Source organism: Trichechus manatus, unplaced genomic scaffold (genome assembly GCF_000243295.1).
Source record: "Trichechus manatus latirostris isolate Lorelei unplaced genomic scaffold, TriManLat1.0 scaffold00041, whole genome shotgun sequence".
NCBI lineage: Eukaryota > Metazoa > Chordata > Mammalia > Sirenia > Trichechidae > Trichechus > Trichechus manatus.
Window position 1 is genome coordinate 15,232,530 of NW_004443977.1, and position 26,099 is coordinate 15,258,628.

The following is a 26,099-nucleotide window of genomic DNA, read 5'->3' on the forward strand; positions in this document are numbered from 1 at the left end:
TCTTCTGGTCTCAGGCTGATGAAGTCTCTGGTTTATGTGGCCCTTTCTGTCTCTTGGGCTAATACCTTCCTTGTGACTTTGGTGTTCTTCATTCTCCTTTACTCCCGGTGGTTGGAACCAATTGATGCATCTTAGATGGCCACTTGCTAGCTTTTAAGACCCCAGAGCCACTCACCAAAGTAGGATGTAGAACATTTTTTTAATAAACTTTGTTATGCCAATTGACCTAGATGTCCCCTGAAAGCATAGTTCCCAGACCCCTGCCCCTGCTTCTCGAAGTGTTTGATTGTATTCAGGAAACCTCTTAGCTTTGGTTTAGTCCAGCTGTGCTGACTTCCCCTGTAGTGTGTGCTGTCCTTCCCTTCACCTAAGATAATTCTTGTCTGCTATCTAGTTAGTGAATATCTCCCTCCCTCCCTCCCCACCCTCATAACCATCAAAGAACATTTTCTTTTGTGTTTAAACCTTTTCTTGAGTTCTTATAATAGTGGTCTTATACAATATTTGTCCTTCTGTGACTGACTAAATTCACTCAGCATAATGCCATTCAAATTCCTCTGTGTTATGTTCCACGGAGTCATCGTTCTTCATCGTTGTGTAGTATTCCATTGTGAATATACCAAAATTTGTTTATCCATTCATCTGTTGTGTCGTATCATTTTTAATAGCTTATTTGAATCTGGACCTAAATAAGGTTCATATATTACAATAAGTTGATATATCTCTTGACTTTTTTTTTTTTTTTTTTTTAAATCTTCCCCTACTTGCTCTACTTTAATTTTTTCCTTGGAACTTTTTTGTTGAAGAAACAAGGTCATTTGTTCTGTAGAGTTTCCCACAGTCTAGATTTTTCTAACTGCATCCATGTAATGCTGTCTAACAAGTTCCTATCTTCTGTACTTTCTAGAAATTGGTAGTTAGATCTAGAACAGGGGTTCCCAAATTACAGCCCATGGGCCACATCTGGCTATGCCTGCTCATGTATGTTTTGTCTATGGTAGCAATCATCCTACCATGTGAGTTAGTTGTGACAAGAGTTGCCTAGTGGCAACAGAGGGCATATGGCAACAGTCCACAAGGCTTGCAAAGCTGCAAATACTTTCTATCTGGACCTTGACAGGGAAAGTTTCCAACCCGTTCTAGAGGCTCGATCAGATTCAAGTTCAATTTTCTTTTTTTGCAAGGATATTTCATAGGAGTGTTGTACAGGGTGGTGGAATCAGGACACATAATGTTCAACTGTCTCTTTTTTGTGATGTGAGTAGCCATTGGTGATCACTGTCTAAGTGAATTCATTGCTTTATTGGGTTGCCAAATGGTGTCATTGTAATTCTAACTTTCCTTCATTTATTAGTTGGAATACTTCTGTAAGAAGAAAACTCCCACAGCTAACTATCTGGTTACCCTGAGGTACAGTTTGCATAGCAAAGGCAGGATAAACACTTGATTCCTTGCCTGTATCTAATAGGTTTTGAAATAAAGAGCTGGTTAACAAGCATTCTTAGAGTTGAATAGAGGGTTTTTGTTTTTTTCTTTTAGTATCATTATGAACTCACGCTTTTCAACATATTTTAAGGGTCTCAATCTACTGCAAATATTATTCTGATTGATGGTCAAAAGGAGCCTCTTTAGGTTGGCTCCTTATCTCACAGCCTTGATAGCTTCCTTGTTTTCTGGTTTGACAAGATGTTCCAGGCTCATTTTGTACATTTCCTGTCCCAGGTAGAAGCAGCCAAGTCTCTATGCAGCCCTGGCTCCTTTTAGTGGGAAACGGTATTTAGAGACCACCATCTGAGCATCCTCACCTCATAAACTCTAATTAATTATGGAAGTACTGGCAACAGCAATGTGGAAAATCCAGTACCATTTTCATCATTCTCTGGACTATAGCCAAATGTTGAAATTTAAATTATGAAGGTTAGACTGTGTACATTTTATTTATGTCACTATGTTAATTGGTTTGTCTCCCACAGCCACACAGCAGAGGAGGGACACTGGATGATACAATGATGGGGGAGCCAGTTGGGCATTAAAAGCTGGGCTAGGTTAATCAAAGTGTCTCACCCTCATGTGAATACAATGAGTTGTCTAAATCAAGCCCTTCCTAAGAGCTGAATCACAACACTGCAGGGGCCTGGAATGAACAACAGGTACACAGCAAGAGAAGGAGACTGACTACCTCAATTTCTCTCAGGGTGGGAAGGCGCAGCAGCCAGCCTTCTCTCTGCCATGTAAGCTAATATTTTCTCAAGCACCGAGAAAGAGTTGATATCCCTGTGGTCCCTGTGTTTCTAGGATCCTGGTTGCTGGATTCTAAGGCCCCTTATTAATCTGCCTCTGGACTTGCCATTTCTTCTAGAGGGGCTACAGGAAGTAGAGAAAAACCACACACCACCTTATATTAATTAGAATCACAACTTCTCTCAACAGTTTTCTTGACAGCCCTTCCCAAAGAAATAAATGCATAGAAAAAGTGTTGGCTGCCAAACTGAGACTTCTAAGGTGCCCTGGGTAGGACCGTGATGCCCAGGAGTCAGGCCAAATGTTTCTCACCAATACTGTCAAAAGGCAAAAGCCTAACTCTTAAGGATGTTTAGCAAGAGGCATTCTAGAGACGTTTCTGAAGTTGACCTAGGGTGATTTCGGCTGTATCTGCAAGTGACAGGAATTATTATTCTACAAGTAATAGGATTAAGCCTCAAATATGGTCCTATAATGGCAAGAGAAGCAAGATCCCTGGTCTCTCAAACCTCTACATACAACACTGTTCATTCACCAAAATCTACATTCAGTTCCCAAATAATGTACCACATTTTCTTAAGATAACGAATAAGATGAACAAACAAAACTAAAGTGCATCTTCATACCCTTGGGAAATGTACAGTGTTGTCAAAATGAGTCAGCATATTTACAACTTAAAGAACAACAAACAGGAAATGCCAACAGATCAACCAACAGCAGCTGATCAAACTGACAGTAGTTTGGTGGTTTGGATGTGTGTACTCTCTGATTACTAGAAATAGACGTAGAGTCCTCCTTGAATTTTTCCTAAATTTGTATTTGACTTCAAAGCATATGCTCCTTCTATGACACTAATTAATTCTGCCAAAAAGGAAACCTAAAAATGCTTAGGAAGGAAAAACACAATTTTCAGCCACTTTAAATGTATGGTCACTGTGTCTAAAAGGTTCCTTCAATGAAGGGACTTATACGTAATTATTAAATATACTCTGACATCCAAGTGCTTTTCATCCACACATCATTCATTCTGAAATCTCTTTTGCAGGGAAGAGGGAAGGTTAGGAGGTATCTTAGTTATCTAGTGCTGCTATAACAGAAATACCACAAGTGGATGGCTTTAACAAAGAGAAATTTATTCTCTCACAATCTACGAGGCTAGAAGTCCAAATTTAGGGTGCCAGCTCCAGGGGAAGGCTTTCTTTCTCTGCTGGTTCTGGCGCAAAGTCCTTGTCATCAATCTTCCCCTGGTCTAGGAGCTTCTCAGCACAGGGACCCCAGGTTCAAAGGACACACTCCCCTCCTGGTTCTTCATTCTTGGTGGTAGGAGGTCCCTCTCCTCTGTGCTTGCTTCTCTCTTTTATATCTCAAAAGAGATTGGCTCAAGTTACAACCTAATCCTCTAGATTGCACTCCTGCCTCAGTAACATCATTAAAAAAAAACCCAAACCGATCGCTGTTGCATAGATTCTGACTTACAGCAACATTGTAAAGGTTAGTATTTACAACACACAGGATAAATACATCAGATCACAAAATGGAGGACAACCTCACAATACTGGGAATCATAGCCTAACCAAGCTGACACACATTTTTGGGGGATACAATTCAATCCATGATAGGAGGAAAGAGGAAACTGTGGCTTTGTTAGCTATCTTTTATTTATTTTGTTGTTGTTGTTGAGACTATACACAGCAAAACATACACCAATTCAACCATCTCTACATGTACAATTCAGTGACAGTGATTACATTCTTCGAATTGTGCAACCACTCTCACCCTCCTTTTCTGAGTTGTTCCTCCCTCATTAACAAACTAAATGCCCGCTAAGGTTCCTATCTAATCTGTTGAGTTGCTGTTGTCACTGCAATCCCAGCATACAGTTCTTAAAAGAGCATAATGCTCAAGGCAGACATTTTTTACTGGTTAAGCTAAACTCTTGTTTAGTTATAAGAAGATTTCAGTGGATATTTTTTGGTTTACGGTTTAAAGATTATCTCAGGGCAACAGTTTTAGGGGTTCATCCAGTCTCCGTGGCTCCAGAAAGTCTAGCTGTCTAACTTATAAAATACAAGATTATGGGCCATTTACTCTATTTTCCTCTAAGTTTTAGGGAAAATTCAGTTAAGTTTCAAATTTCAATTCTGCCATCCACCAATCAAGAGACCCAAGGCAGTGCACAACTTTTATTAACCTCAGCTTCCATATTACAAATCATATCTCACTGAGTGGTCATGGAAATAAAATAAGCATAAATAGCAAGACAGGGATTAATCAGCATAGTAATTGGCCCAGAATAGGTACCTAACAAATGTTGGCTCCCTCCCTCAACGTTCAAGTCCTGAAATATTGTGACTTTTACTTCAATAGCTATTTTAAAAGTCTCAAGGAACAGGTTAAGAAAATGGGCCAAACACAACATTTTCACCTTGATAGAAGTACTTCATGTCTTTATACCTCCCTTATTTATTACACAGAAACAGAATAAGACAATCTTGATGGTGTTACTACGTCTCTATCAGAACATGAACGGGTGAGCTATGGAAGGGGTAGAGGTAGGTGAGCATGTTCCAAAAAATTGTTAATAGTTCTGAGATATGTTTTCCAGTCTGCTGACTTAGGTCATTAAATCTGTCTTACTTACGGCATCAAGTCCTATAGACTTTCTTACTGGCAAATCTTTACAATTTGATGGTTCAAATATGTGATTTCCTAATCCAACAGCCAATAGATGATCCAAGAAGTTATAGTGATACTGATCAATGGTTTCCAATCTTTAAAAAAACAAGGAAACACCCTTTTTAGACCTAAAGGTGGAAGCAACCCAAGTGTCATCAACAGATCAATGGATAAACGGTGGTATATCCATATAAATGGGATATCACTCAGTCATAAAGAGAAATGAAGCTCTGATAGATGCTACAACATGAATGAACCTTGAAAACATGCCAAGCAAAATAAGTCAGACACAAAAGGACGAAACTGTACTACCCGTATATAAAATACTTAGTAGAGGCAAGTGTACAGAGACAAAAGTTTATTAGTGGTTACCAGGAGATGGGGGAGGAGGAACTGGGGAAATATTACTTAACAGGTGCTGGATTTTTGTTTAGAGGGATGAAAAACAGTTGAAAATGAACAGTGATGATGGCTTCACAATATGGGAAATGTACTTAATGTCACTGAATTGTACATTTTAAAATGGTTAAAATGGCAAATTTTTTTTATATATGTTTTACCACAATAAAAAAAGTATCACAGATTACTTAGCGACTAATTATATTTTTAGCACTTATCAAGAAAATATACGATTAAAAAGCTACCATGAATTCATTAGCATTTAATAAAATGCAAATTCTTTTTATCTATAACAGCAGCTACATACATTTCCAAAAAATCTAATTGTGAGATATTATTTATTCAGTCTGTACTCAAATCTGGACCATGAATGTGACTTCAGTGATCCCGTGTGTCTTAGTCATCTAGTGCTGCTATAACAGAAATACCACAAGTGGATGCTTTAACAAACAGAAATTTATTTTCTCACAGTCTAGTAGGCTAGAAGTCCAAATTCAGGGTGTCAGGTCCAGGGGAAGGCTTTCTCTCTCTGTTGGCTGTGGAGGAAGGTCCTCGTTATCATCAGTCTTCCCTGGACTAGGAGCTTCTCTGCACAGGAACTGAGAAGGACGCGCTCTGCTCCTGGTGTTTCTTTCTTGGTGGTATGAAGTCCCCCACTTTCTGCTTGCTTCCGTTTCCTTTTATCTCTTGTAAGATAAAAGGTGGTACAGGCCACACCCCAGGGAAACTCCCTTTACAATGGATCAGGGATGTGACTTTAGTAAGGGTGTTACAATCCCACCCTGATCTTCTTTAACATAAAACTGCAATCACAAAATGGAGGACAACCACACAGTACAGGGAATCATGGCCCAGCCAAATTGATACACACATTTTTGGGGGGGACATAATTCAATTCATGACACCTTGTGTTATGGACTGGATTGTGTCCCCCCAAAATATGTGCTGGAAATCTAACTCCTATACCTCTGGATGTAATCCCATTTGGGTTAGGGTTTTTCTTTGTTACTTTAATGAGGCCATTATCAGTGTAGAGTGTGTCTTACGCCAATCACTTTTGAGAAATAAAAGGAGCAAATCAGGCACAGAAAAAAGCAAGCAAAGACAGATGCCACACCACTTGAAGATCACCAAGAAATCGAGGAAAAGACGCTGAAAAGAAAGATCTTCCTTTTCCCAGAGGTGAGAGAGAGAGAACAGCCTTCCCCTAGAGCTGGTGCCCTGAATCTAGATTTCTAGCCTCCTATAAAGAGCCATGCTGGCACAGTGATTAAGAGCTACCGCTAACCAAAAGGTCGGCAGTTCAAATCCACCAGCTGCTCCTTGGAAACCTTAAAACACAACCTAATCTTATAGACTGACTTCTGCCTCAGTAACATACCTGCCTCTAATCCTGCCTCATTAACGTCATAGAGGTAGGATTTACAACACATAGGAAAACCACATCAGATGACAAAATGATGGACAATCATACAATACTGGGAATCATGGCCTAGCCATGGTGACATATTGTTGGGGGACATAATTCAATCCATAGCAGCAGCTGAGTGATTTAACCAGTGCCACCACCCTAGAAAACCCTATGTGGCAGTTCTACTTTGTCACGTGGGGGTCACTGTAAGTTGGAATTGACTCAACAACACCCAACAACAACACAACAAAGCCTCCTAAACTGTGAGAAAATAGATTTCTGCTTGTTAAAGCCACCCACTTGCGGTATTTCTGTTACAGCAACACTAGATAACCAAGGCACCCTGCAACAACTCTGAAGCTGCCTACAAGTCCACAATTCATAGGTGAGAAACCAGTGCTCTCTAGATTGTATCCCTTCTATCAGTCAACCCTAAGGTAATAATCAAAAAGGCTTGGGTCCAAAATGTTCACTGTGGAGTTATTTCCAATAGCAAAATTATTGCAACCTAAATTTCCAATGTAGGGCCACTGTGGCTGCCCTTTCACCAGCTTTGAGTTCCCATCCTCCTCCAGCTTCTGTGTGCTTTCAACAGTGTGTACCTGCAACCATCAGAAGATTGTCGTTTGGCATTGGAGCCCACTTTGCCAGTAAGCCTTAAGTGGCTGGGAGTTGACACACACCCCCATTCTGGACGCCAACAGCCCATGACGATTGGTGTAGGAGCACAAAGGCCCAGCTCCTTGCCTTCAGGGAACATCAACTCTGAGATGGAGCTGACTCTCCAGAGCTCCACATGCGATTAGGCTGAGTCTGAGAGCCCCTGGGTGGTGTAAATGGTTAACACCACTTGGCTGCTAACTGAAAGGTTGGATTTCACCCAGAGGCACATCGGAACAAAGGCCTGGGAACCTACTTCTGAAAAAATCAGCCATTGAAAACCCCAAGGGCATTGAGTTTATGTTAATGGTGGTGGAATGATTCAGAAAAGGATAGTGAGAATTGCTGTACAACTTGAAGAAAGTAATCATTGTCACATAGAAAGTGTTGAGATGGTGTACGTTTTATTATGAATATTTTCACCATAATTAAAAAAAAATCACTGGAAAAAAACTGTCCCTCCTCCTTCCCCCCACCAAAAAGAAAACCCTACGCTGACACATGCGTTCACCGTGAGTTAGAGTCGACTCTATGGCAACTGGTGTGGTTGGGACTTCGCCTGACACCATGCCTTTGCTTGGCCTTGTCCCTCTCCAATTCTCACTTTCCCCAGTCATTTACTGTCTCACCTGGGAGCACTTCCTTCATGAATCACTTGCACTATATCCTTGGCTTAGGGACTGCTTCTGGGAGAACGTGAAGTATGACACCTAACAATAGGGAAGAGTTAATGACATCCACTCAATACAGTATCACTCAGCCATTAAGAACATATCTTTGATGGAAATGTCAAGACACGGTAATATATTCTGGATATATTTTAAATGAAAAAGGAAATTTTTTATGGTATGATAAAACACATAAAGATTATACACTGGCAGAGGAGGAAAAAAAAGCCTAGAAAGACAGGTACAGAGATTTATCTATGTAACAATTATCTCTGATGTTAGAAATGTCAGTATAGTTTATTATTCTTCATACTGTTCTGTATTTTTCTAAAAGGAGCCTTGGTGGCCCAGTGGTTAAGCACTCGGCTGCTAACCTAAAGGTCAGAGGTTTGAACTCACCAGCCACTCCATGGGAGAAAGATGTGCCAGTTTGCTTCTGTAAAGATTACAGCCTTGGAAGCCCTACGGGACATTTCTACTCTGTCCTATAGGGTCGCTATGAGTTGGAAGTAACTTGACAGGAACAGGTTTGGTTTTTATTATGGTTGATGGAGCCCTGGTGGCAGAGTGGTTAAGAGCTATGGCTATTAAACAAAAGGTCTGCAGTTCGAATCTGCCAGCTGCTCCTTGGGGCTGTTCTACTCTGCCCTATAGGGTTGCTGAGTTGGAATCAACGCGACAGCAATGGCTTTGGTTGGGTTTTGGATTATGGTTTATTAATGTTTTTTATTCCCTGCATTTAGCACAGTAAATAGTATATAGTAAACCTAACCAAACCCACTGCCGTTGAGTCAGTTCTGACTCATAGCAACCCTACAGGACAGAGTAGAACTGCCTCATAGGGTTTCCAAGGCTGTAAATTTTATGGAAGCAGACTGCCACATCTTTCTCCCATGGAGTGGGCTGGTAGGTTAGAAATGCTGACCTTTGCGTCAGCAGCCATGCGCTTAACCACTGTGCCACCAGGGCTCCTTGTGTATAATAAGAACTTTATAGATGTTTGTAAAATAAACTGTAATCAATGGAAATTAACTGTTCCCATTACTATTTCAGGTAGCAGCAGCAACAACTGTTAATTGCTAATTTTTTTTAGTGCCAATTTTCTTAACACTTAACTGCATTCTTAAATACTTAAGAATAATAGCAATCATTTATTAAGCACCTACTGTATACCAAATGGAGCCCTGGTGGCGCAGTGGTTAAGTGATATAGCTGTTAACCAAAAGGTCGGCAGTTCAAATCTACCAGCTGCTCCTTGGAAACCCTATAAGGCAGTTCTACTCTGTCCTATAGGGTTGCTATGGGTTGGAATCGACTCAACGGCAAGGGGTTTGGTTGTTTTTTTTTGTTTTTGTTTTTGTTTTTGGTATACCAAACACTGACTCTAGAGCTTTATATTATATATCTAGCTGAATCTTTAACTTACAAAGCAGACATTAGTATTTCTGTTTTACAGGTGAAGAAGACTGAAGCCTAGAACATTTAAATAACCTGCCCAGATCATACAGTTGGTATATGGAGAAGAAATGTAATGCCTCAAAGTCAACAATCTTAGCCAGTCCTGCTGCCTTGCGTGATGAAGTTCAAAGGGTCAACCTAGGAAAAAGTGAAGAAACACTGCTGCTTTCCTTCTTTTTCCCTGTCCTGTGCTTAAAAGTCATCGAGTATTTGGAGTAAACAAATGACTAGTAGTTAAGAGCTCATCTGCTAACCAAAAGGTCGGCAGTTCGAATCCACTAGCCGCTCCTTGGAAACCCTATGGGGTGGTTCTACTCTGTCCTTTAGGGTTGCTGTGAGTTGGAATTGACTCGATAGCAATGAGTAGGTAGGTACAGCTTCACAAGGCACAAGAATTGAACATGTCTGTCGCTCTAGAGCAGTGGTTGTCAGCTTGGGGTGGGGGTGGAGGACACTGACTCCCATGGATCATTCGGCAATGTTTCCAGACATTTTTGGTTGTCACAGCTGGGTGAAGGGTGCTAGTGGCATCTAGTGGGTAAAGGCCAGTGCTAAACACCCTACAATGCAGAGGACAGCCCCTCTCTCCCCAAAGAATGACTCAGCCTCAGACATCAGTAATGTCGAGGCTAAGAAACCCCACTCCAGAGCACAAAAACCACACACATCCTCACTCTTCCTCAAAGTGTCACACGATACCACCACTGATTTTTCTTAATTTAGATTCAAGGTCTCCGTCTGAAGTCATAGGCTGTTTCTTGTCAAAGCAACAACTGCAATTGACACCAATTTACACAGTGGTTCTCCCTGGAATCTCTAACCTTCTTCCCTATGTGGGAGAGGAAGGAACTAGCCAACTGCTTTTCTGAGTCCTAGAAGGGAAAGTCTGTGTTACCAGTAATTGAAGGTTAGAACTGTCAGCCCAAGGTATCAAATTTATCATCCCAAGTTCCTCTAAAGCCTGTTGAAAAGAAACTTTGCCACTGAAGGTAAGGATATAACCAGTTGCCATCGAGTCGACTCTGACTCATGGCGGCCCCATGTATGTCAGAGTAGAACTGTGCTCCGTAGGGTTTTCAATGGCTGATTTTTAGGAAGTAGATCACTATGCCTTTCTTCCAAGGCACCTCTGGGTGGACTTGAACCTTTAACCTTTTGGCTAGCAGTCGAGCCCATTAACCATGTGCACCACCCAGGGGCTCCAGAGGTAAGGATACAGGCATTACACTGACCTTGCTGCCATGAATGTCACTAACACTGGGCTGAGTCACCTGCAGAAAGATGAACCCAGCCTCCCTCCTCTGCCTGCCTCCTAAGATTCTTCCTCAGGGAAGCAGCAGCAGGGAAACCTTGCCGTCATTACCGGTCATCACCCTTCTGCTGGCCTGTCCTCCCCACCTACTGTCTGGGCTCTCCCCATTGGCCTTTTCTGCTGAACTGAGGCAAGCTCGATCATTCAGGTTCAGGCACCAGAACTGACAGGTACAGAGAAAAAATGTAAAATGTTCACGCACGCCCTAAACTATTTTTCCGACTACTGTGCTTACTCCCTGGGAACTTTCTGAACCCATTATATCCAGTTAGGTGCTTATCTAAGCAAAACTGCACCCAAACCCCTGTTTTCTTCTCTTCCCTCCTGAAAAGGGAGCAGGGGCCAGCTAGAGAGGGAAGGAGACTTGGCAGGTGAATGCAGAATTAGGTCTCCAATCTTGCCCTGTGCAAATTACCCCAGAAATGCCACCTGAGGGGGTCCTGTTCTGTCTGCGGGGGTGCCCATGTCTTCTCAGGAGGACAGCGCAGAGTCAGTGGGAGGCCTTTGAACCCCGTGAATGATAAAGATGCTTTTTCTGATGCCTTGGTGGTGTTAACAGAGGATGTGAGCTTTAATCAGGAAGCAACCCCACAGCTCATGCACCCTGAAGTCAGCTGCCTGGGAAAAAGAAGCAAAAAAACACTGTATTCCACTGGGTAGATAGCACTCTAGATTTCTAGGGCTCAACCCCACAGCTAAAACCCACTTCCCTCCATTGAGATGAGGATGGTATTTCCTAGGCTGCCAGGTAAAGACGTATCTGATATTAAGTACAATTTGTCCATCTATTTAGTCTATAAATATTAAGGGAGCACCTGTGTGCCAGGCACTGTGCTGGGGTGAGGACGAAGACAAAACTAACTTGACACCAGTTGTTCTCAACTCAGGCTGATTTTTGTCCCTCAAAGGGCATCTGGTAATGTCTGCAGATATTTTTGGTTGTCACATCTTGGGGGGTGGGGGCTACTGGCATCTTGATGGGTAGAGGCCGGGGATGCTGCTCAACATCCTACAATGCACAGGACAGTCCCCTAAAACGAGTTATCCAGCCCAAAGGGTTAATAGTACTGTGATCCAGAAACCTTGGTTTACAGGGGAAACAGACTTTAATCAAATAACCACATTACTGAATTGATATTTACATTCACTTTCACATATTTACTTTACAGATGCTCTGGAAGCAAGGACAATGTTCAACAAACGAAGCCAAGAAACACCTGACTGGGGGCGGTGGGTAGTGGTCAGGGAAGGCCCCTTGAGTAGGGACCCCAGGACAGAGATAGGATAAGGTAGACATAACTGGATAAACGGAAAGAGGGCTGGGACAGGATGGGTGGGGGAAAGGAAGAGCGTTCCAGACAGAGGCTCTCAGGTGTAAAAAAAAAAAAGCCTTGTGTTAGAAAGTAACATGGATGATTCTGGAAATACTTTTCTTCTCACGTCAACATCATCTCACGGTGGTTGTAGGACAAAGTCAGTCCCTGTGGCCATGACCATGACAAAGTCAGCTCCCAGCACACACACCAGAACCCAAACTAGGCAGAAGTCAGAGGAACGGTTCACGCTTCATTGGCCATCCTGTTCTGCTGCTTTTATCCCCAACCATCAGCCACTGTGCGTTACAAGAGACAGGAGTCCAACAACTATTTTTTTCTTCTTAAACTTGACACTAAAAGCATGACCCATAAAAGGAAAAATTGATAAACTGGACCTCATCAAAATTAAAAACTGTAAAAGTCCCTGTGAAGATGATGAAAAGATAAACTACAGATGAGAGAATATATTTGCAAACCACATATCTGACAAAGGGCTAGTATTTAGAGTATATAAAGATCTCTTAAAACCCAACCATAAAAAAAAAAAAATTAGAAAATGGGTGAAAACATGAACAGACATTTCAACGAAGAGGATATACAGATGGCAAATAAGCACATGAAAAGATGTCCAATACCATTAGCCGTTAGCGAAAGGCAAATTAAAACCATGGTGAGCTATCATCACACCAACAACGGGTCCACTTAGGGTCTCTACAGTCCTTCTTAACATTTCCCTCAACAGCAAAACACTCAAGTAGTGTGATACCTAAAAGCCAAAAGGAATTTTAAAAGCCACCTTTTCCTAGCTATCATTTCTCAGTTGTGGGCCATTTCCTTTGTTTCTTTGCTTTAGGAGGGACTCTGAGCTGGCGCAACAGTTAAGTGCTTGTCTGCTAACCAAAAGGCCAGAGGTTCGAGTCCGTCCAGCAGCTCCGTGGGAGAAAGACCTGGCGATCTGCTCCTGTAAAGATTACAGCCTAGGAAACCCTAAAAGCCAGTTCTACTCTGTCCTATAGGGTCACTATGAGTCGGAATCGATTCGATGGCACACAACTACATCACAAAGTGGTCCAGTACGTGACTTTGTCAGAGCTTCGTATCTGGTCACGAGTCTGCAGGGGAAGATGAACGGAGCGGCCTTGTCCCCTGTGTGGTGGCTGGCCCCAAAGAAGCCCAGCTGCAGGCAGCCTCTGCGAAGGGCCCTGGTGGGGTGCTGGGAGATGACAGACAGCCCCGGCCGACTTAGGGAATGGGCATCAGACTGGTGGTTTTCCTTGTGCTCTTTCCAAGGCTTCCAAGCTCATGAATAAGGAAAAGTGTTTTCCTACCAACCTGAACTGAATAGGGTGAGACTGGATTGAAATAATGTTTTAAAGTTGCACTGTGGCAGAGCCAGATGAGCCCTTTTGTGGTGGCCAAGGGACTCAATGGTAGAATACAAACTTTAAGCCCACTCTCATCACTGGTGTTTTACTTACTTAGAGGAAGTTCCTAATACTAAAAATGCATAATCATGGCCCTAAGAGGCCATTTAGAAATGATTTTGAGATACATTAGGAAGCTATTATAATAATAACAACCAGAGAGAGGAAGGAAACCAGGAGGAAAAAAACTTAAATTTTACCAAACAGAGCAGAACCTAAAACATAGTGTTTCTTAAAAAAAAAAAAAAAAAAAAGTAGAAGTAAAAAGATATATTTAAAAAACAAACAGACCACTTGCTGTCGGGTTGATTCTGACTCATGGTAACCCCATGTGTGATAAAGGAGAACTATGCTCCATAAGGTTTCAATGGCTGATTTTTCAGCAGATCATCAGGCCTTTCTTCCAAGGCACATCTGGGTACATTCAAACCACTAACCTTTCAGTTAGCAGCTGAGCACATTAACCATCTGCAACCACCCAGGGATAGAAAGATATATAGAAGTTCCTTTATCAGTTTTCATAGAAATTCTAGGACGGAAGGCAAAAAGTCCTCCTCAACTTGCTGTTCCCCAGGCTCCACATCACAGTGTAACAGTACTAGCCATTCGTCCATTCAAGAATCCAAGGGGAGAGTCTGGGAGTCCTCCTTCATCCTTTCGCTTACCTCACTCAAACCATCAACAAGCTCTACCATTCTACCTCCAAGAGATTTCTTCAGTAGTCTACCTCTCTCCAGCTCCTCTGCCCCCAACCACACCACCACAATCTCTCGAAGAGGACCTTCGTGTCTGATGTCCAGCTGACTGCCTGCACTGCACCCAGTGGCATGCTGACAGGGTAAGCTGATCATGGCCATACCACACCACCACCACCCGCAGCAAACCCTCCAACAGCTCCCTACCATCTTACAAGCCCTTTCCCATAGCCAGGGAGCCTGCCCAGAGAAGGACCTGGTCTCCTACTCAGATACGTGGTCCTCCTTGCAGTTCTCAGAACCTGCCAGGCTCATTCCAGCCTCAGGCCTCCATGCTCATGTTCCCTCTGCCTGAGCACTCACCTCCTCTCTTTGTGCCTGTGGGCAGGGCAGGGACGTTGTCCTGTTCACCACTGTAGCCCTGCATCCAACATGGCACCTGGGACACCAAGATGCTCAATATATGATAGAAGGTTGATAAAAAGGCCAGGCCTTCAATGATTTACTTAATTCACATCGCGTATTAACGTTAATAGGTGCCCTAGCGGAGCAACAGTTAAGTGCTTGGCTGCTAACCGAAAGGCTGGTGGTTCAAACCTTCCAGCGGCTTTGTGGGAGAAGGACCTGGCGATCTGCTCCCTTAAAGATTACAGCCTTAGAAACCCTAAGCAGCAGCTCAATCCTATACGGCTGCTATGAGTTGAAATCAACTAAACAGCACACGACAACAAAAACAACTAATGTTACAAAAGTCACCATCTTAGAAGTAAGCTGTAGTCTAAGGTATTTTCGAAAGTCCCTTTTTTTTTTTCCTCAAAGAACATATGCTTATATTCTAAAGCAAAGCTTCACAACCTTGGCATTATTGACATTTGGGCTGGATAATTCTTTGTTGTGGGGAGGTGTCCTACGCATTGTAGGAAGTTTAGCAATATCCCTGGCTTCTACCTGCTAGATGCCAGCAGCACCCTCTGCCACCTGTATCAACCAAATGTCCCTAAACACTGACAAATGCCCTGAGGGTGAAGAGAGGTATCAGCTCCAGCTAAGAATCACTGTTCCAGAGACAAAAAAGTTAGAAATGATGGTGAGGATCTTAATTCTGCCCACAATAACAACTACTTAACCCATACTTTGTATCACATTAGTAATAATGCATTTTTATTACAGTATTCCCTAACCACCATTTACAGCACCATTTCAGTGAGGACACGAATTCCAAATTGCTAGTAAGGTTTATGAACAACCATAGAGGAGTTGGTTGGTCCATCCTGAGACTCAGCTCAACTCACTATATCAGCACTCTAGGTGATGCTGATGTGAAATGGGTGACAAAAAAAGGACTGTGGCTTATGAGGATCCCATGCACAATGGAATAAAACGCTGCCCACTCCTGTGTCATCCCCGTGATCGGTTGCAGATTGGACCATTGTCATCCATAGGGTTTTCATTGGCTGATTTTCAGAAGTAGATCACTAGGCCTTTCTTCCTAGTCTGTCTTAGTCGGGAAGCGCCACTGAAACCTGTTCAGCATCCTAGCAACACACAAGCCTCCACTCACAGATAAGTGGTAGCTGTGCATGAGGTGCACTGGCCAGGGACTGAATGCTGGTCTCCTGAACAGAGGCAAGAATTCTACCACTAAACCATCAATGGCCTCAGGGAATGAACAGGGAGTCAGAAAAGAATCGGGGGAAGGACAGGGCTCCTCATATCTGATTTGACCATTCATTTGTGTTTAGTACTTAAAATAAAATTGAGAAATATGATAACAACTGAGTGCTCTGGGTCCGTCCTGAGAGCACCATTCCCAGAATCTGTAGGCAGTCAAGCATCCTCTTCGTTTCCATGGTTTGGCACAACCCAGGAATGAAATGTGAAGGATTGACTCCCAGTGCTGATCCAACACCCTCTCCTCTACAGCTAATCTAATGCTACTGAGCCAGATGTCCTTCTTCAGGAATGCATAATGACTTCCTAGTTTACCTGCCACGCTGCAACAATAATTTTAATTCTTGGCTAAACTGCAAATGTCCCACGAGTCATTTAAATAAATCTCACATGTATGAAATAGTCAATTGTGTTCTCAGAGCAATTCCCACCTGTAAAAATACAGCCACACTGAACATATTTTTTTCTGCAGCTAACTGAAAATACTGCACATATAATGCATGATTTAAAGCACCCAGGAGGAATTTCAGTTTGCATTCCCTATTTTAAAATGCACAATCAAATGCAGTGTTAAAGTGCTGGACACATTTAATTCAATATTTCTTGCCAGAAGCCCCAACCGCTTCTAAATTTTAACACTGCGAATGAATGATTTGAGGTTTTTAATGCTTCCAGTGACTGTTAAAACAATGGCTTTAATAGGGCTGCGTTCCCTGAGAAAACAAACAGTCCTGGACTTGCCTGGTTCAAACGTCTGTGATACAGAGAATATCTCCCAAACAGCAGTGAGAAGCCAGCCAGGAGGACGGGCCAGGTACAATAACATCCTTCACTCAGTAGTCAAAACCATGATCTCTTAAATCCCCAAAGCCACTGCCCTGGAGTTAGAAAGGATGCTTTCTATCAGTGGATGATGGCGAAGTGTGTTATGATGAAGTAACACGCCCAAGGTGGAGTGCCAACATGCTTGTGGTCTGGGAACAAGGGGAATTACAAGATTCAAGATCGCCTTCAGTTTCTAAAAGAGCTTAGAGGTTGCACAGGCAGCTCAAGGGCTTTTCTAGTTAACGAAACAGTTATGCCGGGCCTACGCCAAGAGTCCACTACCCCCTTGTAATTTTGCTGTATTGTGGTGTTTTGCATGTTGCTATGATGCTGGAAGCTATGCCACCAGTATTTCAAATATGCAGGGTCACCCATGGTGGACAAGTTTCAGCGGAGCTTCCAGGCTAAGACAGATTAGGAAGAAAGGCCTGGTCTTCTACTTGTTAAATTTAGTCAACAGAAACCTTATGGATAGAAACAAAACACCGTCTGACTCAGTTGCTTTGGCTATATCATCAGGAGGGATCACTCCCGGAAGGAGGACATCATGTTTTGTGAAGTAGAGGGCCAGCAAGGGTGAAAGAGACCCTTAGTGAGATAGACTGGCACAGTGGCTGCAACAACAGACTTGAATATGCCAGCAATTGTGAGGATGATGCAGGACCCAACAATGTTTTGTTCTGTTGTACATGAGGTTGCCATTAGTTGGAGCTGACTCAATAACAGCTAACAACACCACCACCACCAGTAAAACACAACAGTCCAAGTTACAAAGATGAAGGGAAAGCGGAGCCTGACCCTAAAAGCATACAGACTAACAGAAGAAAGAAGTACTTAAAGGACTAAGAAACACTGTAGAATGTGATAGGTAGTAATGACAGTTCAAGTAAATCATGAAGGCACCTATTTGCCTTTACTTTACACGAATAACATCAAGTTTGATCACAGTGTCCCACGATACCACAAATTAGTAAGAAGTGAAAACCAGAAGACATAACTTCCCCCAACAGCCAAGATGAGAGAGAGGGCAGCAATGGAGGCAACCAACAAGTGACAGCCAAACTAGTAAAGAATCGAAAGCATAAGAACTTAAAGCCAAGTAGCAAATGGACACTTAACAGACATTTGAGTAAATGAAACAACAACAAAAGTCACAGCTTAACATAATTCCTCAGATATGCAAACCTTTAACCCTTAACTTTTGTTCCACACATGAAGAGAAACAGAAATAACGAAAGGACTCAGAAATAATCTATTTCAATAACCTGTCACCAGGCGCTGATGTCTTGTATTATCTGTAATTACATAAGACACTACCAGCATTTGGGGAGAAAGGGACCTAGTAGGGGGAACTTTGTTGATATGCTGAACCTCCTGTGTTCCTTCCCCACAGGCCATGGGGCATGAACCTAGGTTTAGTTCTAAGACTTGGAGCACCAACTACCTCACTTGCTTTCACATCATACTTATCAAGCACCCTTCCAATAACAAGTGGGCTTCCTATGAAGATTTATTAAGATAGGAAATGTGCTAATTGGCCAAGTGGCCCTCTAATAAGTCATTCCTCTTTTGCAAGTCAGTCCCTCTAAGCTGCAACAACCTTGGGTGTCCTGACAAAATCTGAGTTTCTCTTCTATGCCTAATGCTGGGGTTCCCCCTAGGTGATGCCACCCCAGAGCTAACAGTCAGCTTCTCTGATATCAGACAAAGAAAATGCAGTGCCATTGGATGACTCATCCCATGTTTTTTTCTTCTTCCTTTGGACCACTATTTATGTAGAAGGAAATGAAGTCATAGCAGAAAAGTGCTGAGTTTGTGTTACAAAACCTGAGAAGGAGAAAGAGAAGGGAAGAACTCAGTGTAGGTAAATCAGTTTCCTAATGTACCTGACTATGACTCCAAGTAGGTTCATTTATGCTGTGGTTAGGTGTGGTCGAGTTAATTCTGACTCACAGTGACCCTATGTACAACAGAATGAAACACTGCTCAGTCCTGCACCATCCTCACAATTGTTGCTATGTTTAAGCCCATTGTTGCAGCAACTGTGTCAATCCAACTCCTTGAGGATCTTCCTCTTTTTCGCCGACCCTCTACTTTACCAAGCATGATGTCTTTCTCCAGGGACTGGTCCATCATGATAACATGTCCAAAATTACATGAGACGAAGTCTTGCCATCTTCACTTCTAAGGAGCATTCTGGCTGTACTTCTTCCAAGACAGATTTGCTCATTCTTCTGGCAGTCCTGGGTGTATTCAATATTCTTTGCCAACACCATAATTCAAAGGTATCAATTCTTCTTTGGTCTTCCTTACTGACTGCCCAGCTTTTACACAGTTCAGAAATTAAAGATTCCGAAAAAATAAACAAACAACATCTTTCCTACCCTCCCTCCAAATATATTAAAAATTTTGCACAAAAAATTAGCTTCTAGCAGTAAACATGGAGTCGTTATTTTCTATGTTTTGTTAGTGACCTCAGACCTGCTTTGAGATAAGTTTTGATACTCACAGAAGTGGTCCTATGATACCTGGGTATACTTTTATCTCTTCTTTCTCAGTTTCTCATTCCAGTTCTTGTAATTAAGTCTCTTCGTACCCCAGGCTTAGTGCAAGACACCCAAACAGGATTGGTCCACTCATAACCTTCAGCATGAGTTTCTGGCATGTATTTTATCAAGTGGAGTCCCTAAGTGGTATAAATGGTTAATACTCAGCAGAAAACCAAACAGTTGGACATTCGAGTACACTCAGAGGCACCTTGGAAGAAAGGCCTGTGTGATCTACTGAAAAATCAGCCACTGAAAACTCCATAAAGCCCAGTTCTACTCTGACACACATAGGGTCTCCATGAGCTGGAGTTGACTCGATGACAATTGGTTATTACAAGTAAAATAGTTACCCAGAAGAAGTTTGGACTGGGTATGAGGTAAATTGTCCCTGGTTCCTTTATTTTAACTTCCAGGGGAGAATTATATGTGAGAGGTATCTTCTAAAATTAATTAAACAAATAAATAAACATATATGCATCCACAGGCACAGGAAATAACTGGAAATACTTCTCAAGAAGGAAGAGTGAATAGGGGACGGGGAAGATGAGAAGATGGTTAATAACTTCCTCTTTACAAAGGGCCCTTAGCTTTTATCTCAGATCCTTTGCTCTCTTCTTTCAGTACAAAGAGTTTGTAAACAAACAAAATACCAAAGGAATATTAAAAAAGATGATTACTGTATATTTACATTTTTCTTTCCGGAAAGCAACCATCAAATCAGCAAAGATCTGCCAGCTTAGAAACGACTGAAATGATGGAAAGCAGGATTTCAAACTTGGCTTTCATCACCCGAATACAGAGGCTCCTTCTTTAACCTGACTCAATTTCCCTTGCTGCAGTTTTCACAAATACCTCCTGAAGGGATGGAGGAAGGGAAAATGTTCAGTTACTTTGCAGATGAAATCTGCATCCACCAGACCCATAGCCACTGAGTCGATTCTGACTCATAGTGACCCTATAAGACAGAGTAGAACTGCCCCGTAGAGTTTCCAACGAGCGGCTGGTGGATCCACTCTAAGACGTTGTGAAATAGGCCTGTTGCCTAGTCCTAGGTCGCCTTTATTGGACAAGTCATATAACTGCTCTGTGACTCAGTTTCCTCCTCTGTAAAACCAGTGATAAGCCCCCATTCCAACCCTGTACCTCAGAGAGTTGCTGTGAGGACCACATGGACACTGTGCTAGGAAATGATCTGTGAACTGTTGGGCACCACAGAACTTTTCCTCATAGGACCAGTTTGCTATTTCTTTAAAAAACCTAAAGCTTTCCCACCTCCATTCAAAGATAAGGCAGAAAAGCAAAAATTTCTAGAATTAAAAATCAATGACTTGATGGAAGTTCTCTATCTCACCCTTATCTAACCTCTGGCATGAGATACTGCACCAAGGAATCCTTAGGGATGGGAGAAGACCAAGCTCTTTTTGTCATGAAGTCACATTTTATAGTAGAGAATGCCTCCCCAGTATCTCATAGCCATTTATACAGATGATTTCACCAAAAATGGGACCCAGAGATGAAGGAGGAAATATGTATAGAGCTCCTACTGTATGCACAGCTCCTACTGTGTGAACATGACCACTTACTGAATTCTCACATGAGCTCTTGTTGAGGTAAGAGAGATGCAGGCGTTAAGTAACCTGCCCCAGTTACCCAACGAGGAAGAGGAAGAGGAAGAGGTGAGAGAGCACTCAGGTCTCCTACTACCTGACATCAGCAGCTGTCAGAAGCTTCTCCGAGAGAGAGCGCAGAGATGCTCCTGCTGCCTGCCTCTGCCTTGGCCCAATCTTTCTGAGTCCTTTTTCATTCCCTGGTCTGAGGGCAAGACTGGCATCGATTCCACCTTTCACCTCTGCTTTTGCTCCAAGATGCAGAATTGTGTTTCCAGCATATCTAACAACCTCCTCCCACACTGTAAAAAATCATGTATATCTTCTTCCAGGACAAAATTCTTAATTTCTTTGATGAACTTTCAATTACCATATGTGCTTGACTATAAGGTATCCCCAAGATAAAACAAGACAATCCCCTTTCCTCAGTGAGAAGCTCTCAAACCCCTCCACCACTCCCACAAATTTGGGTCGACCTGACTACATAAACTGTCTGGCTAATATTTGAAATCACATAATTATGATTCAGAAAGAGTGTTTTTCTTCCATTTTCACTTTCCATGAGACACTTTATTTCATTTTATTTTGGATAGGTACATTTTTCTTTATTTATATTATGCTTTAATACAAAGTTAAAGCTAGAACACTACGGTCATCAAACTAATCTTGTAAGATAACCGACACTTAAAATCCTGCTACAAGGAAATGGAAATCATATTTTCTCCTTATTTCTTCAGATAATGCCCTACCTTCCATAAGTTGGAAGAAAGAAATCACGGCATTTTAGACATTTAAATTTTATGTCTCTCTTTATCCTGTATGTTGTTATTGCTATTGTGTTCTGTCAAGTCGATTCTGACTCAGAGCAACCCTATATGAAAGAGCAGAACTGCCTCATAGGGTGTCCTAAGCTATTATCTTTTTTTTTCCTTCAATTGTATTGCTGTTGCTGTTGATAATATACACAGCAAAACATACACCAATTCAATAGCTTCTACATGTACAATTCAGTGACACTGATTATGCCCTTCAAATTGTGTAACCATCATCCTCCTTTTCTGAGTTGTTCCTTCCTCATTAACATAAATTCACCACCCCCTAAGGTTCCTAGCTAATCTTTCCAGTTGCTATTATCAGTTTGATTCCATATAGATAGTTCTTAAAAGAGCACAATGCTCAAGGCAGACCTTTTTTACTACTTAAGTTAAACTACTGTTGGGTTATAAGATGCCTTCAGGGGATATTTTTGGTTTAAGATTTAAAGATTATCTCAGGGCAGTAGTTTCAGGGGTTCATCCACCCTCCATGGCTTCAGAAAGTCTAGAGTCCATGAGAATTTGAAATTCTCTTCTGCATTTTTCCCCTTTTTGATCAGGATTCTTCTATAGAATCTTTGATCAAAATGTTCAATAATGGTAGCCGGGCACCATCCAGTACTTCTGGTCTCATGGCAAAGGAGGCAGTTGTTCATGAAGGCAGTTAGCCACATACTCCATATCCTCTTCCTGTTCCTGACTCCAGGTGAACAGAGACCAATTGTTGTGCCTTGGACGGGCTTGCAAGCTTTTAAGACCCGAAGCACTACACAATGAACTAAGAGGTAGAACAGAAGCACTAAACACATTATTAGGCCAATTAACTGGGATGTCCCATGAAACCATGATCCTAAACCATGAAACCAAATCCCATGCGGTGTTCTGTTGCACACAAGCAGCCTCAGCAGCCACTCTTTATTTTGTCGTTGTTGTTAATATGTCTATCACACAACTTATGCCAATTCAACTTTTTACAGGTGTGCAAGTTATTGATGGCAATTACAATACCACATTTTTATGCAAATAATGTGTGCCTTCTACCTTTGTTTGCCAACTGCACCCTCCCCCCTTGAGGTATTTTCATAAGTGCCCTACGCTAATATTTTTTACAGCAACACGTAAAAAACAATTGGCATAGGGCGCTTATGAAAATTCCTTGCGAGGGAGGGAGGGCACGGTTGGCAAACAAATACAGAAGGTGCGTGTTATCTGCGTAAAAATACCATAATAGGCTATGCAACCCAACCCTTAATCAATGCGATTTTTCCATCACCAATAACCACTCTTTTCTCCCTCCCTCCCACCTCTGGTAACCACTAATAAACTTTGGTCTCTATAATTTGTTTTTTCTTGTCTTTTTATATAAGTGAGGTCATACAATATTTGTCCTTTTGTGATTGGCTTATTTCACTCAGCATTATGTCTTCAAGTTCCATCCATACTGTAGCATATATCAAGGCTTAATTTCTCCTATTGGCTGAGTAGTATTCCATTGTATGTATGTATCACATTTTGTTTATCCATTCATCTGCTCAAGGGCATTTAAGCTGTTTCCACCTTTTGGCTACTGTGACTAGTGGTTCAAGGAACACTGGTGTACAAGTCTCTGCTTTCAAGTCTTTGGGGTATATACCTAGAAGTTGAACTGCTGGGTCATATGGTATTTCTATTTTTAGTTTTTTGAGGAACCACCACATTGTTTTCCACAATGGCTGTACCATTTTGTATTCTCACCAGCAACGAATAAGGGTTCCAACTTCCCCGCATCCTTGCCAACATTTATTTTCTTTTTTTCCTTAATGTTAGCCATTCTGGTGGGAGTGAAATTGTATCTCATTGTGGTTTTGCTTTGCATTTCTCTGATGGCTAATGACACTGAGCATCTTTTCATGTGTTTGGCGGCCATCTGCATATCCTCTTTGGGAAAATGTCTATTCAAGTCCTTTGCCCATTTTATGATTGGGTTGCCTTTATGTTGTTAAGTTGTTGAAGTTTTATATACATTTTGGTTATTAGATTCTTGTCACATATATGGTTTCCAAAGACATTCTCCCAGTTGGTAGCCTGTCTTTTCACTTTTGTAAAGTCTTTTGATGAACAAAAGTTTAATTTTTATGAGGTTCCATTTATTGATTTTGTCTTTTGCTGTTTGTACTTTTATTATTATATTAGATAATCCATTGTTGAAAGCTAGGCCTGACAACGTTCCCCTGCTTGTTCTTCTAAGAATGTTATGGTTTTAGTATGCACATTTAGGTTCTCAATCAATTTTGAATTTGTTTTCATGTATGGTGTGAGGCATGGATCCTGTTTCATTTTTCTGCACATGGAAATCCGATTTCCCAGCATCATTTATTGAACAGATTCTTCATTCTCCATCGAGTAGACTTAGCACCCTTGTCAAAAATCAGCTGGCCATAGACGTGTGGGTTTATTTCTAGACTCTCAATTCTATTCCATTGGTCTATGTGTCTATTGCTATACCAGTACCAGGCTTCTTTGATTACTGTAGCAGTATGGTATGTTTTAAAATCAGGAAGTGTGAGTCCTCCTACTTTGTTCTTCTCTTTCAACACTGTTTTAGCTATTTGGGGCCTCTTGCCATTTCATATAAAGTTGAGGACGGGTTTTTCTATTTCTGTAAAGAAGGCTGTTGGTATTTTGATCAGGACTGCATTGAATCTATAGATTTCTTTGGCTAATACTGGTATCTTAAGTCTTTCAATCCATGAACATGGAACATCTTTCCATTTATTTAAGTCGTCTTTAATCTCTTTCAGCAGTATTTTCTAGTTTTCATTGTGTAAGTCTTTCATGTCCCTGGTTAGGTTTATTCCAAGGTATTTTATTCTCTTAGATGCTATTGTAAATGGAACTGTTTCACTAATTTCCCTTTCAGATTTCTCATTGCGGATATATAGAAACTCAGCTGATTTCTGTTCATTGACCTTGTACCCTGCGACTTTGCTAAATTCCTCTATTAGCTCTAGAAGTTTTCCTGTGGACTCTTTGGGATTTTCTGAACATAGAATCCTATCATCCACAAATAGATACAACTTTACTTCTTCTTTTTCAATCTAGATACTTTCATTTCTTTTCTTGTCTTATTGCTCTGGCTTGGACTTCTAATACAATATTGAAAAGAAGTGGTGAGACAAGGCACCCTTGTCTTGTTCCCAATTTCAAGGGGAAAACTCTGTTTCTTCATTAAGTATAACCTTGGCTGCTGGCTTTTCATATATGCCCTGAATCATATTGAGGAATTTCCCTTCTAATCTTCTTTAGTGTTTTCATCAAGAAATGCTTTTTTCTGTATCCATACAGATAATCGTGTGGTTCTTTTCCTTTGTTCTAACGATGTGGTATACTATGTTGATTGATTTTCTAATGCTGAACTATTTCTGCATTCTTAGAATAAATCCCACTTGGTCATGGTGTATGACTCTTTTAATATGCTGTTGGATTCTATTCGTTAGTATTTTGTTGAGGGTTTTTGCAACTATATTCATAAGAGATATTGGCCTGTAGTTTTCTTTTCTTGTGGTGTCTTTGTTGGGTCTGGGTATTGGGATTATGTTTGCTTCACAGAATGAATTAGGGAGTATTCCTTCCTTCTCTATCTTTTGGAAGAGTTTAAACAGTATTGGTGTCAATTCTTCTCTAAGCGTTCGGTAGAATTCCCGAGTGAAGCCATCTGGTCCAGGACATTCTTCTGTTGGGAGGTTTTTGATCACTGATTCTCTCTCTTCACTTGTTATGGGTCTGCTGAGACTTTCCATGAAGTGATTTAATTCCACCTCTTCCCAGGTGTCGTCCACATGCCTGTCACCACTTTTTGGTTGCCTAACAGTTTCCCAGAGCACATCATCCCCTTTCCTTCCAAGCTGCATGTGATACGACACTTTTTTGAATCTATGTGTTATGCTGTTGCTGAAAATGTATCCTGAGCTGTAAGAAGCCCTTCATACAGCATCAGGACAGTTGCCCTCCCTCATTGGTAAGAATATATTCACAATCCACAGTGTATTACTGACTGCAACACTTTTTAAGTGACCTTCAATATTCTGAATAAAATATCACCTGGCAGAGAATAGCTAGCTCCTCAGCAGATTCATTTCTTCTTCCCAAGCACAGGGCTGAACTATTTCCTAGCCTCAGCTGCAGTTAGGAGTGGCCACAAGAGTTGCAGCCAACCGAGTTGTAGTCAATGAACCATGACTAGAACTTATATGCCACTCCCAGGCCTGACGTATCAAAACGTCCCATATGCAATCCAACGTCATCTTTCTGCTTCCACCAACTGGATGTTGTCAAGGACCATGACCTTGGAAATCGCCTGTTAAATACGGTGAAGCCATGAGATGGAAGGAGG

At 41.6% G+C, this 26,099-nt stretch overlaps 1 protein-coding gene across 3 annotated transcripts in view; it reads right to left on the reverse strand.

The window, feature by feature from the left end:
• Nucleotides 1-26,099, reverse strand: part of SERPINE2 (serpin family E member 2) — a 75,906-nt gene that overhangs the window by 34,762 nt on the left and 15,045 nt on the right. The window contains exon 2 of one of the 3 annotated variants that reach the window (XM_023731350.1): nt 11,255-11,443. The exons of the other annotated variants lie outside the window; for them this stretch is intronic. Coding sequence (XP_023587118.1) covers nt 11,255-11,290 — 36 coding nt within the window. The 5' untranslated portion in view covers nt 11,291-11,443. The remainder of the gene's footprint in view (nt 1-11,254; nt 11,444-26,099) is intronic. 3 annotated transcript variants of the gene reach the window in all.